Genomic DNA, 14,240 nt, shown 5'->3' with positions numbered 1-14,240 from the left:
GTAACCTATTTCTAGCTGTTTGTAATGCTGGATACAGTGAGGCAGATGGAGTTTGTGTTGTCCTAAGTCCTTCAGCTAGTGACAATCCATGGTGCTCTTCGGCTGTAACTGAAGGACATCACTTAGTACATCACAGACATGTAGGAGACGGGAATATAAATACCAAAATACAAACATGGCTTCTTGATTCTACACATATCCCCCACGTGTATTTCTGCTGCTTTACATATGATCCTATTATACATACAGCTCTGAGGGCACATTGGAAGCAGGGTTGGGGGTACCCTCGATTTCAAAGTTAGGGTCATGGATGGGCCCTGCTTTTAGGTCAAGTAACCAGTGGCCCTGAGTACTGCTTTTTAGTCTCTTGTAAACTTCTCTGTTTCCTATTTCTCCCTCTGCTCTGCTACCTAAACAGTCACTCTCTAAATAATTTACTTCAGATTATCTCACAAGGAATTTGCCACTATTTGGGGAAATTCTACTCCAAGTACTAGTTAACAGAATGGATGGCTGTAGATCTTATCAGCTCACATGTACACAAATACACGCCACACTACTATGCACCCAGGTTAGCCCTAGTGTCAGTACCTCCCCTTTGGCCTTGTTTTTGCTGCTGTTAGTACTTACCTCAGGTTGGTTGTTTTAATTAGTTCACGTGTGCACGCATGTATGCACGCACCACCAGAGTTCACTTGTGGCAGTCAGAGGACAACTCTGGAGATGCATCTACCCCTCAACACACCCCACAGCCACCTTTACCGCCTGCCAGCTTGTTTTGTTGATATTTCTTGCTAACAGGACTCCCTAAAAGGGCCTGCCATGAAAGGCAGGAACTCAGCTCTACCAGTGCTCACGCCGGGTGTTGACCAAGCTGCTCAAGGAGCAGAACAGCATATTGGTTCCTGAGGTCTCCTGAGAAGTGGAGACTGACGTTAACACTGTCCAGCAAAAGGCTTCCCTCTGCTTTAACACGGAACCCTAACCTGAGATCCTAACTGCACAAAACTACATCCTTTGGATGTTGAGTGCTTGTATAGCACTGAGGTTATTAGGACATTTGTTAAGTTACTGTTTTAAACTTTCTTAGTTGAAATATATTAAGTCTCGAGAAGTTGTAGGGGGTTTTGTTTTTTTTGAAACTTACTTTCTGGACATTGAGCGGAGAATCTTTCGGCTTTTGCTCAAGTTTTCATTTGTGTTTACCAGCTGAAAGAGAAAATAACCATCATTTCTTCCTCTTTTCAAGAAAATTCTATAGAATTTGAACAGTGGACACTTAAAGGTCTTTCTTAAGACATGCGAGGAAATCCAATGAATTTAATGGCTTATACCTGAGTATAAGTGAAGGAACCTAGAAAGGTCAAGGCGTGTGGGTGCTCATCAAGGAGGGAACCACTGTATCTCATTGTTCCTGTAGGAGTGGGTGCTGTGAGTAAGCTACAGAAATGCTAAAGGCATCTCAGGACATGGGAAGCAGAGGCAGGCTCCGTGTGTTGAAGACAGTCTGGTCTACATAGTGAGTTCCAGGTTACCCAGAGCTACAGAATGAGACCCTGTCTCACGAGAAGGAAAAAAAAAAGAGAATAGTGCCACAGTTATAAGATCCAACTTTCTGACTGCCAAATAGGAAGGTTTCCTCTGTACCTGGCCTGTGACTGCAGGATAACTTAAGATTTAAATTTTGTCAGTCAAAACACTAGGAGAGCCTCTTGAGTTGGTGTTTGCTTATTTTTTCTTTTTAAGGGTTTATTTTATGGGTATCTTACGGATAAATGACTTCTTTGTGGTCTAGCATGGTGGCACACAACTTTAATTCCACGAGGAAGAAGCAGGAGGATCACTGCATCCCAGGCTTAAACGAAACTCAGTCACACACACACACACACGTGTGTGTGTGTGTGTGTGTGTGTGTGTATTATCTGTGTGAGAAGGGAGGGTACCTTCCTTGGTTGCTCTCCACCTTACTAAGAAGAAAGGATCTTTCAAATAAACCTGGCCACACTGGCTGGCAACAAGCTCCAAAGAACTAGTGAGCAATATCTAATCCTCGCCCTACAACTCTGGCATTACAGATAATGAGCTGCTACTTTTATTGACTGACCCATCTCCTTGGCCCTGTAAAATTAATTCTTGGGGAATTTTTTAGCCAAGCAATTTAAAAATTAAGAAAAGTATAGGGGTGTGTGTGAGAGAGAAAGGGAGGGTTATTCCCGGAATTTAGACCTGCTGTAGGAGGACCCACCTACTTTACAGATTGCCCAGACTTACTCTATTCTTGGTACGTTCCAACTGTTCCCGTTGTTCCCCCAGCTCTTCTATGATTTCTGTACCAATCTGGTCAGTTTCTGTGGCAATCCGATGAGAACGCTCAATGCTTTGGGTGGCCCGGTTCAGGCTTTCTGTGCCTTGTAGAAGCAATGCTCTTTGAGATTGTAGCCGATTCTGACAGGAATAGGGAAGGGAAGTGTTAGACTTGTTTATTCTATTATAAATGTATTATCAATACATTCCTTGTGACCTTCTTTTGTAAAAGGGATATAGTGAGCAATCATTTCATTAATTTTTCTTTTATATCTGCAGGGCATTGGTTCTAGGACACTCCTGCTGAAGTCCCATGTGTAAAATAGTATGGTATCTGCATATTAACATATATATACACCTTCCCAATACATTAAATCATCTTTAGATTAATTATACCTGATGAAAGGTAATCTTATGTAAATAGTTATTTATGGTTCAAGAGAATCATGGCCAGAGAAAAGATGTTCAGCATATATGAGAAAGTTTTCTAAGATTTATGTGCATGCTAGGGTGCATGGATGCTAGAAGAGGGCACTGGATCCCTCAGAGTTAGAGGTTTTTTGAGACAGGTCTCACTGTATAGTCCTGGCTGACTTCACCTCACAGAGATCTACCTGCCTTTGCCTCCCAAGTGCTGGGATCAAACAGGCATGTGTCACCAGGCCTGGGTAGATGCAATATTTTTTTCAATCCAAGGTTAAGTATCCAGCTGCAGTAGGTATGAAGGTCACAGACTAAAGAAGTGTGTCCCACTGCCTGCTGTATTTCCGTGAGTAAAGAGAAGAGACTGAAAAAAAAAAAACCTGGAGCATTTTCCCCATGGACCAGCTGAAGTCTACCATAACATGTAACTTGTTGGTTGCTAGCAATGTCAGCCAGTACTCAGACTGGGCCAGGGGTGGAGCAAAGTGACCTGATAATGTAAATAGCCAAATAGCCTGCGACTTTAAAACTATTTCTTTAAATATTTACTTTTTTTTTTCTTGGTCTTACTGTAATTCAAGCTCAAACTCATCATGACCCCCCAGGCTCAGCCTCCTCCAGTGTCTGTCGTCATACCTGGCTGCCCTTTAACTTTAATAGTGCCACAAGTAAACAGCTAACTTCTAAAACTCTGGAAAATGACTAGTTCACCAACAATAGGCTTGACTGGTATTGAGGACTTAAGGACCATATAAAGCACTCTTTCTCAGCACAGATCTGAGGCATTAAAAGCCAGAGACATTGCCACACTCTTAACAACAACAACAAAACCCACAAAAACTTATGTGGCTAACCTCTGTTGGTGAACTTCACCTCATGCCAAACAGCACTCTGAAGTGAACACGCTGGTGACTGGCTCACAGAGAAGGGAGAATCTGCTGCCCTAACTTCCCAGGAGCTCTAAATTTTAAAGTCCCCACTGTCCTCTATAATCCTAAACAGCATGACGACAAAAGCAGCCTAGGTCAGGCCAGATTTAGTAACTATGGGCAGGGATGGGTGCAGTATTAAGCTCTGACCTATTTGAAACACACACAACCAAGAGGGGCTCAGCTCACAGAGCTTATTACAGGGCAAGTGGCAAATGGCACAGATGTCATCAAGAATTCGGTTCTCAGGAGGCAGAGGCAAGTGGATCTCTTGAGTTTCAGGACAGCCAGGGCTACATAGAGAAACCCTATATGGGGGGAAAAGATCTTGGGCTTAGGTAGTGCACACCTTTAATCCCAGCACTCAAGAAGCAGAGGTAGGAGATCTCTTGAGTTCAGGGCCAGTCTGATCTACAACAACAAGTTCACGAACAATATACACTGTCTCAAAAAAATTTTTTTTTTAAAAAGTAGATTCTTAGAGCAGAATAAGGATATTTATTTCACAGAAAGCATAAAAGAAAAAATCACCATGGGTCAAATAAAACCAAGTGTGTATGATGCATGCTTGTAATCTTAACAAGGAGGCAGAAGTGGGAGGATAGCTCCAATTCTGAGGCCAGTCTGGTCGATATAGTGAGTTCAGTTCAGCAAAAATGGGGGCTGGTAAGATGGCTCATTGCCAACCAAGCCTGAAGACCTGCGTTCAATAATGGAGACCAGCAAATTTTGTCCTTTGACTTCCACACATGTGTTTATACATGAATACAAAATAAATTATGTAATAAACAATAAATAAGTAGGGATGGAGAGATAGCTCAGTAGTTAAGAGCACTGGCTGTCTTCCAGAAAACCTGGGTTTAATTCCTAGCACCCACCTAGTGGCTCACAACCATCTGGAACTCTAGTTCCAGGAAATCCAATGTCCTCATTTAGCCTCTATGAGAACTGCATGTACATGGTAAACAGACATGCAGGCAAACACCCATACATATAGAAATAAATGGAGTTTTAAAAAAACACAAAATTATATTAGCTGAAAGGAGGAAAAACAATTTTTAAATAAAATATACAGTTCTAAATGATTAGGCTAAAGAAAGCAAGAAAAGACAGCGTCACATAAATCAACCTCAGACAGACATGGAATAGCCCTACTGAAGGTAATATGTATTATCCACAATGACATATGGACTTGGGAAGGGTGGCAAATGCCATATGGTCTCCAGCTACTCAGAATGCAGAGTCAGGAGGCTCAACTAGGCATCTGAGGCAAGTTGGCTACAACGAGAATCCCCTTGCAAGAAAACTTACAAGTTCTGAAATTAATAAATGTAAAACAAATGTTAGACCTTTTTAACCCCCGTTTTTGAGGGGAAAGTAGCAAATGACCAGAGTAAATTTTTACAACTTCTGTTTCAACAAATTCCATTTCCCTTTTTCCAGCCTGCCTTCACAGGTGTACTCACACGCATCCATTTCAAACTTGTTCCTTAAAAACAAAACAAAAAACAAACAACAAAAAATAACCCCGAAAACCTAAAATCTAACTAGATTTTGGGAATATAGCTAAGAAAATGATTCTAAAATTTATATAAAAGAAGAAAAGTTCAAGAAGAAAAGGAATTAGATCAATAGGTCAAGATAGAATCTAGCCAGGAAGAATTTCTAAGTTTGCTAAAAAAACAAAGTACTGTTCTTTATCTGTATTATCTGTATGCACACAAAGAAATCTTGGAAGACCGGAATTAAAAAGAGCAGATCCCAAAGGGGAGAGTGGGACTAGATGTGGGGAAGAGGCCACGAGCAGGAAAACAAAGCCTCCAGCGTGAGCTGCCGGAACTGTTGCCCTTCTAGTTCTCGTACCACAGGCCCTTAAGGGAGGAGCAGCTACCACTGCTCACTCTTACTAAGCACTTACCACTTACCAAATGCTCATTCTCTAAGGCATATGCACCATACTTCACATCTCCTCGGCCTCCAGGTGTGGCTGTCAAAGGTGTGCTTCTCACCTCGCGATGGAGTTTAGCAATGTCCTTCCGGTAGTTTCGAAGTTTAGACATCATGGGATTACGGAAAGTCAGGGGTGCATACCGTAGTTCTTCCTCCATTTCTGCCAACTAGGAAGGCAGAGAGGAGTAAGTAGACAGCCTGGTCTTTCCCTAACCTGGGCATACGCTAGTTTAAACTTTACCACAGGATACCAAAATAGCAACTCTATTTTGTGGCAGGGCCAAACACCATGCTCACTTTAAGTACCTGAAGGAGTTTCTAGTAGACACTCAAGGAAGTATGTTATGGGGCTGGAAAGACAGTAAAGTGCTTGCTTTGCAAAGATGAAGACCTAAATTAAATTCTCAGAAACTATGTAAATAAAGTGGGGGATGGCAGTATGTACTTATAATCCCAGTGCTGGCCAGTATAGCCCAGTATAGCCTACTTAGCAAGTTCCAGGCCAGTGAGAACCTGTTTCAAAAAAGAATAAAGAAAACGGCAAATTGGCTGGAGCCTGAAGAATGAGATCACATGAACGCGCACCCACATATACATGTAAACTTCCACCACAAGCTAAGGATGTGATGAATGCACCCAGGGATACACCCATGGTAGAGTGCCTACCTACCAACACCATATGCATAAGGACCTAGGCTCTATACCTAACACTGTAAATAACACACAGGTCCCATGAAGTATACATCTCTGCTACTAAGTTTAACAAAGGTCAGTTACTGATCATAGTGGGCAGCTTCAGGAAAGGCATGGGAATGCCCTACTATTCATATCAGGAATGCATCATCAAATGCTTGTACTTCAAAAATCTTCGAACTTTACCTATCTGTATTTGTTAAGCCCCCTTCACACCCATTCCCACCAGTCAGCCTCATTTATTAAGTGTTGATAGTGGTGTTAACTCAGCAGGATCTAGAATCACCTAGGGGACAAATTTCTGGACACACCTGTTATCAAGGACAGCCTCTGGGATGATTCTGATTGCATTACTCAAGGATGCGAAGGACTGACCATTGTGGGTGGCACCATCCCCTACCCAGGATCCTGGACTGCATGGAGAAAGAGTTGAGCAGTAGCATGCATTCACATCATGCTGCCCAGGTTCTGCTGCCTCACCTGTCTACGACAGGGGACTGGAGCCCTGCACTGTGAGCCAGACAAACCTCTCCTTTAACATGCTTTTGTCAGTACTTTATACAATAACAAAAGAGAACCTAAGAGTTACAAACAGTCCAAATCAAGATGTGTAGACAGGAAAAGGTTACCTGTTAAGTCATAGTATTTATAGAACAGACCAAAACCAAGTACAAGAAACAAGGACTTGGTCCCTGTCCTCACCGTTTCATTTGCTTCCTGTTGCTTTTCATCAAAATCTCTGACCAGCTTCTTCTTCTCTTCTAGAAAAGACAAGTGCATTCCAAACGTTTATTACTGCTTCTGTGCATTTGTAGAGGCCATTCCCACTGCTTAGAATAACCTTCCCATTTGTCCCTGGGTGGGGGTGGTAACACTTAACCCCCTAGAGGCTTAGAAACATTTGGAGACTTACTCTCACTGTGCCTGAAGAATGCCTACTGCACTGGCATTTAGTACTCAGGAAAATATTTCTGCTGAGGACAAAGTCTAGCCTAATTATCTGGTTCTAAAGCCAACAGCATCCTATTACAGGTTTAAATTAATATTCACGTCTAACCTTTTCTCCTCCCACCCTCATGGAGGGGCAGGCACTCTCGCATCAATAGGAATGTCTACCAACACTGGGTTTCCAAAGTGAGTCTGTAATCACCACTACTCTGCAAAAACAAACTCAAAATTCACCCCCTCTGCTCATAGTGTGATGCATCTCTCTCACCCGTGGTGGCATGGACAATGACTTAAGCGTGAGACTGTCATTCCTTTCTCAGCCCTTCACGTGTCAGCTAAATTGCTGCACACATTTGTTTGCTTATTTGCTTAAGCAGGCTCTCCCTATGTTAGCCAGGCTGCCTTCAACTTTGAATCCTCCTCGCTTAGTCTCCCAAATGCTAGAGTTATAGGTGAGTCCAAACACTCCTGATGTTTTGTCTTTAACAGAAACTACTGATCTTCCTTCCCTTTTAGCAATAAGAGAACAAGCTGGTTTCAAAGTTATAATATCTAAATGAATATTATTTCACCTTTACTATGTTTCTTCTGATTATTTATAATATGAAGATTTTTCCACTTAAAATATACATTTCCTTTAAAGCTAACTGTATTAGACACATATCTTCCATGAATATATTGATAAAGGAAGAATGTCTAAATAACTAAAAATGGCACCTGACAGAGTAAAAAATGACTGAGGTATTTGGAATGCTGTCACCTGGTAAACCTTTGTAGTGGGGAGAGCCCTGATTAGTCAGGGGAATTTGGTTCTGGAACTAGCATAGGACCTGCCTTAACATGAAAGCATGGCTAATTTTCTTCATTTCTGTGGCTATAAAATAGGGAAGCAGATCATCCCTTCATAGCTAACAAGAAGCAATCAGTTTTATTTGAGAAGAATTTGAATTTCTAGCAATGTATGCATCCACTGGGTGTGTTGGTTTACACCTTTAACACCCTGCAGAGGCTGGTGGATCTGAGGCCAATCTGGTCTACGAAGTGAGTTCCAGAGCTTAAAAAAACAAAAACAAAAATAAAAACCAAAATCGTTCACCTGAATGAGCTACATGAGGAAACCTATACATGATCTACTTATTACAAAGTTATCATAACTTAACAAGAGTTTCTGAACTCAATTTTTTTTTCGAGATAGGGTTTCTCTGTAGCTTTGGAGCCTGTCCTGGAACTAGTTCTTGTAGACCAGGCTGGCCTCGAACTCACAGAGATCCGCCTGTCTCTGCCTCACGAGCACTGGGATTACAGGCGTGCGCCACCACCACCCAGCTTCATTTTTTTAATCTTTTGAGACAGGGTCTCATATAGTTCGAAGCTCACCACTTCCTCAGTAGTCAAGCATGACCTCTTGCCACCACCTCCCAACTCCCCACTTACTAGGCCCACCCACTGCTGGTTGGCACTTCCTTAACATACACAAGGCACTCCCAGCAAACTAGTCTTCATACTGCTCACAAAACAAAAACTCCAAACAAAATAAACAAAGCCTAATGATCCATTACTTAAAAAAAAATACAAATGGGGAAAAGTTTAGCCCTGGCAAATGGTCACACATCTTGACCATCTATGATATAACTGAGATGGACACCAAAGCATGTCACTGTTCCTGAGAGGTGTGTTTTGAGCCACCAATAATGAAAAATACTTGCAATCAAGAATGGTCACTTGCACAGAGCAGTAAAACACTCTTATGTAATAACACCCTCTTCGTGACCCACACTAGAAAGTGCACAGCACAGTATTGTATACATACCTGTATCCCAACCCTAGTTTGGATCTTTCTATAACTGTGCCATTCTTTTTTTTTTTTTTTTTTTTTTATTTTCAAGACAGGGTTTCTCTGCAGCTTTTGGTTCCTGTCCTGGAACTAGCTCTCGTAGACCAGGCTGGCCTCGAACTCACAGAGATCCGCCTGCCTCTGCCTCCCGAGTGCTGGGATTAAAACTGTGCCATTCTTTATTATTCATTTACTCGAGGCAAATTTTTTTTTTTTTTTTTTGGTTTTTCAAGACAGGGTTTCTCTGTAGCTTTTGGTGCCTGTCCCGGAACTAGCTCTTGTAGACCAGGCTGGCCTCGAACTCCCAGAGATCCGCCTGCCTCTGCCTCCCGAGTGCTGGGATTAAAGGTGTGCGCCACCACCGCCCAGCGAGGCAAATTCTTGAATAACTCAAGAAAGTGACAGTGGCAGGGAGAGGTAGCATTTGATGAGGGGAATGCTTTCACCAATTCTGTGTCACTGGTATCTTCACTCGCTCTGGATGGAGCTGTAATTCTGCCTGACCTTATAAAACCCAAGCGTCTTATTACGAGTGCCCTACAACTATATACTATTCTTCTAGGTAATGTATTACCTTTCAAAACAGAACTTCATGTTTGAGCTCCTTTATGGAGTCCTAGATTTAAAACAAAGAGAAGGCATAAGAAAGAAACCATTCCTTTTGGTGAAGAAGCTAGAAAAGCTCTTTCCAGTCTTGGCTCCAATATTACCAAAAAGGACCACAGCCATGCACAGGCAATGCACTGTATGAACTGTGACAGGTGTGTGCCCAAGGACAATGCCATCAAGAGGTTCAGAACACTGTAAAGGCTGCTGCCTGCCGTTGGGGACATTTTCAAAGAGAGTGTCTTTGACAATTATGTGCTTCCCAAGCTCTATGTCAAGCTGCATTACTACGGGAGCTGTGCCATTCACAGCAAGGTGGTCAGGAATCAATCTTGTGAAGCCGGAAGCCCTAACACCCTCACCATGATTTAGACATGCTAGTGCTGCCCCTCGACCTCCACCAAAGCCTGTTAGGATGGGAACACATCTGCAAAAAATAGATGCTGGAAAAATATCCAGAAGTCAAAAGAGGCTTGTCTGAGCAGCCACTAGCTGCTTGCTTATGCTTTAGTCTTACCCACCAGTCAACATTACAGCTAGGATGGATCTCAGAGATTACCAACTCCATTTTACAACTTCAGAAACTAGAACCTGGACAGCCATGTTCCCTAAGTGGCATGGTCCGCACGGTGGTCACTGCTGCTTGATTTATTTTTAATGATTCTCGTTACTGGGAAATTTTGTAAAGGATAAAAACTTGTACAATGGTAGTTTCTCTACACAAAAATTCTTTGGAAATCAGAATGGTACAGTACAATGGAAAAAGAGTTAAGACATCAGGACCTTACCTTTTGGGAGCATTGAGGGGAACAGGCCCATACAGTAAGACTAAGAAACTGTAGTAGGGTGTCTGCTCCCCAGAAGTCCTTTTCCCACAGTCAGGCATTTGGATAAGGGTCTCCATTCCCTTGGGAACTTAGGAAAGTTCCTGCTTGATAATGCAGTTATTCTTCTTATCCCTGGCAAGTGGAACTTATGGCCCTTCTGTAGCAGATGACTGGTGCCTATTGTCAAGATCAAGGCTAGATTCCTCAACAACCCCTGATCTCAAGCCCCTCGTCTCCCACTCAATTCTATGTGCAACTATACAGTATAGGTGTAATATTTTCTCAAATTAAAGGCCACTGGCAGCCAACCTGATTCAGCGTCAAGTTTTGTCTGTTTCCTTGTCTCCCTGCCCCCCAACTCCACACATTCACTTTGGAACCTGAACCCCCACCAAAGTAGGTCTCTGGCACCTAAGGCCAAAGGAATATGTATGTGGTGACATTAGCTTTAAGAAGTGAGTCTCTTGACTTGGAATCCAATTCTTCTGTATATGGCGATGTAAAACTGAAGGACGTTAGAGCATACATCCTTTAACAACCAATAAAATATTCTAAAAACAAAAACAAAAAAATCTCTTTTAGGAAGCTAGAATCCATGCTAAAATCAACCACAAAGCAGAATTGTATAGTGGGAACGATGGGCCCCCAAACCAAGAGTGAGCCACTGGAAGCAATATGCATATACCTCATCTGTCAGATGTGAGTGAAGGGGGAGGGTCAACTGCTTCATTTGATAAAGGGGTTAGCATCATACTCTGGAATTAAATGGAAACAGGCTTTGAAAACAGCTAGAAAAGGCTCAAGTTAATGCGCTATGAAGGTTGTCGCCCTCCCCTTATATACTGGCTCATTAGACAGTGAAAACCTTCAGTTTCATCAAGACCATTTGCTTCGAGCACACTAGTGTGACACTGCTGTGGCCTACGGGTTCTATCTGTAGACTAACAATGTACTTATGCTATCTGACCTAAGAACAAAACATCAGCTCTCTGCAGCTGTTGCATTTGTAAGTGCAATGCAGCAATAGTGACTGCAGAGGGCAGTGTGGGTAATGCGTGGGATAAAGAGATCAGTGATTATCATACATGGTAAGACTGTCACTGCCACAAAACCTTCCTAAACTAGGACACACAGTGACAGCTATCCTTCGAGGCCAAGAGTGAATACAGACTATGCTTTGGGGAAATAAGCATCTGTTTTGCTTCGGTTGTTTTAATAGGTGTATATATCAATGTGAAGAGTAATGAAAATGTGAAAAATAAAATTATTCTGTTTACTCAGCTATTTTCTTCTAAGACCTCATAGTACCCTTAACAACCCAAAATGATTTTCACAGTAATTTAACAAATATATAATTCTTTTTTTTTTTCTTTTTCTTTTTTTTTTTTAAAAGACAGGGTCTCACTGTGTACCCCAGACTGGCCTTGAACTGCCTCCTAAGTGTACACTGCCACACTCAGGTTACGATGTGCTGGGTACTACTCCTGGGAGTTTATGATACACACGGAACAGAACAAAATGCTATTTCATTTCTAGTTCGTAGTTCAAACTTAAGCCAGCACCAGAAATCCTTCCGAGCGCAGTCAAGAGAGACACCTGTCAAGACAGTTACTGATCTGTTTGCCGGGGTGGGGCCTGAGCATGTGCATCTAACAAGTTCCCGGGTGGGGTTCTCGGTGCTCATTTGTAGACCACACTTCCAAACTCCTTTTCTAGTCACAGAGAGACAAACAATATGCTACATCATAAATGTGTAAAGTGCTGAGTACATTAGAAAGTGTTCTGAGACCAGGCATAGTGGTGCACACTTTCAATCTCAGCACTCAGGAAGGTTTTTATGAGTTCCAGGTCAGCCAGGGCTACATGGAGAAACAAGCAAAGCAAAAATCAAAACCAAACAAACAAAAAAGAGTATCCTAAGAATAGCTGTATAAAGAGTTAATAAATGTAAATAAAAAGAGCAAATTCCCAGATATTAATAATAGCTAGTAGCTCTCACTACTACCAGATGGTATTGTTAAGGGCTTTACATACATTAAGTCATTTGCCCCTCACAAAAATCCCAGGAAGTTAGATGCTATGTTTTATTTTTAGAGGAAACTAGTTTGGTTAAAAACACTTGAAAGGTCACACAGCTACTAAGCCAGTCTGAAGTCAGTCTTTCTCTTTCTCCACCTGCCCCCACTCACCATAATGTATATAAAATCTAGTCTAGAACTCTCTATGTAACTAGGTAGACCAGGCTGGCCTTTAACTCCCACAGATTCTCCTGTTTCTACATCCCAAGTGCTGGGGTTAAAAGTATTTGCCACTGGCAAATTCTTGGTTTTTACTACATTTACTATATTAATAAATTCTTCATAATGGTTTTATTTATTTATTTATTTATTTTGGTTTTTCAAGACAGGGTTTCTCTGTGGTTTTGGAGCCTGTCCTGGAACTAGCTCTTGTAGACCAGGATGGTCTCGAACTCACAGAGATCCGCCTGCCTCTGCCTCCCGAGTGCTGGGATTAAAGGCGTGCGCCACCACCGCCCAGCTTCATAATGGTTTTAATGGCAGAAAAATATTTTGTCAGGCTAGGTACAGAATACACTCTACAGGTAGACAGTCCCATCTAAAACTCAAACGAAACTGTTCCTCATATTTAAGTTCCTCCACTCAACTGATCACGTGAGAAAACACGGAAACGTCAATCTTCCTACTCGAATCCACTAGTCTCATAAATCTGCCTCAGAACCACCTGTTGGATTTAAGGGCTCACTTTCCAGAGTCCCATGCTTACCTAGTCAACTGCCACGGAAGCTCCTAACACAGTCTCATATCCATCCCGTCTCACATCCTCTAGCCAGCTACCGCAGCCTTGCTTCGGAAATGAAATCCACATTACTCAGCTGCTTAGCTTCCTTGCGGATTTCCCCTACGACATCCAAAAGTCTTGATGGGACACAGTCTAGTTCCTCTTCGGTGTGGCTGTGTGACTTCCCTCACTTCCCGCCTGTCTCACCCATAAGCTAAACTCTATGTTTAGAATTATTTAAAACTTATCATTGCCTACCAAACGATCAAACTCTTACATCCCCAACCCCTAATCTCACGATTTTTAAAAGTCGTCTTACTAAAACACAGGACCGCAGACTTAACCTCCTATGCCCCTGGGAGAGGCAGATAACTAAGAATTTGAGGCTCTAGGACATGAAAGGATCTCTAGGAGACGACACCCTAATGTCTATCCCTTTGCACGCCCCGTCTTAGGACAAGTGGCTGCAGGAGTCCCTGGGCGTCGGGGGCAGGACTACAGCAGGGGGCGTGCCCGAATGGGAAGCGGGGAGCCGGGGGTCCACATCTGGGAGGACCGCACCGGGCGGAGTTCTCCTGGTCTGGCCCCGCCCCCGCCTCACCGGTCCCCGCGGTCCCCAGCAGTCGCTCGGGCACCCCTCGTAGGTCTTCCAGGAGGCCGCGGAAGATCTCGTGCAGCTTCTCGAAATGCTCGGAGGAGGCGGCGGAGGTGGCCATGGCGCAAGCTGCACGTGACCGTCGGCCTCTGAGACTCCGGGCGCAGGGCCCACTCCCTCCTCAGCGATCAGCTGCCCGGTCCCGAAGCCATCATCGCGACAGCCGCACCTGGGCCGCCGGAACCAGGCGCTTCCGGGGTCCTTCGAGCAGGATGCCCTGCCCTTGCTGTCACCGCACGGGCGCCGGGCACCAAAGCCTGACGGAAAGCCGG

The 14,240-nt window shown here is 43.2% G+C and overlaps 1 protein-coding gene across 2 annotated transcripts in view; it reads right to left on the bottom strand.

The window, feature by feature from the left end:
* The window catches only part of Vti1b (vesicle transport through interaction with t-SNAREs 1B), a 14,575-nt gene extending 335 nt beyond the window's left edge, over window positions 1-14,240 (bottom strand). The window contains exons 1-6 of one of the 2 annotated variants that reach the window (XM_057782598.1): window positions 13,915-14,048; window positions 9,656-9,697; window positions 7,002-7,060; window positions 5,582-5,773; window positions 2,272-2,445; window positions 1,148-1,209 (exon numbers count right to left, since the gene is read on the bottom strand). In XM_057782598.1, coding sequence (XP_057638581.1) covers window positions 1,148-1,209; window positions 2,272-2,445; window positions 5,582-5,764 — 419 coding nt within the window. In that variant the 5' untranslated portion in view covers window positions 5,765-5,773; window positions 7,002-7,060; window positions 9,656-9,697; window positions 13,915-14,048. Of the gene's footprint in view, window positions 1-1,147; window positions 1,210-2,271; window positions 2,446-5,581; window positions 5,774-7,001; window positions 7,061-9,655; window positions 9,698-13,914 lie in introns of both variants that reach the window. The other variant, XM_057782597.1, reaches the window with a different exon arrangement.

Source organism: Chionomys nivalis, chromosome 10 (assembly GCF_950005125.1).
Source record: "Chionomys nivalis chromosome 10, mChiNiv1.1, whole genome shotgun sequence".
Classification (NCBI taxonomy): domain Eukaryota; kingdom Metazoa; phylum Chordata; class Mammalia; order Rodentia; family Cricetidae; genus Chionomys; species Chionomys nivalis.
The sequence above is the reverse complement of the archived record's forward strand: the minus strand, read 5'-3'. Positions and strand labels throughout refer to the sequence as shown.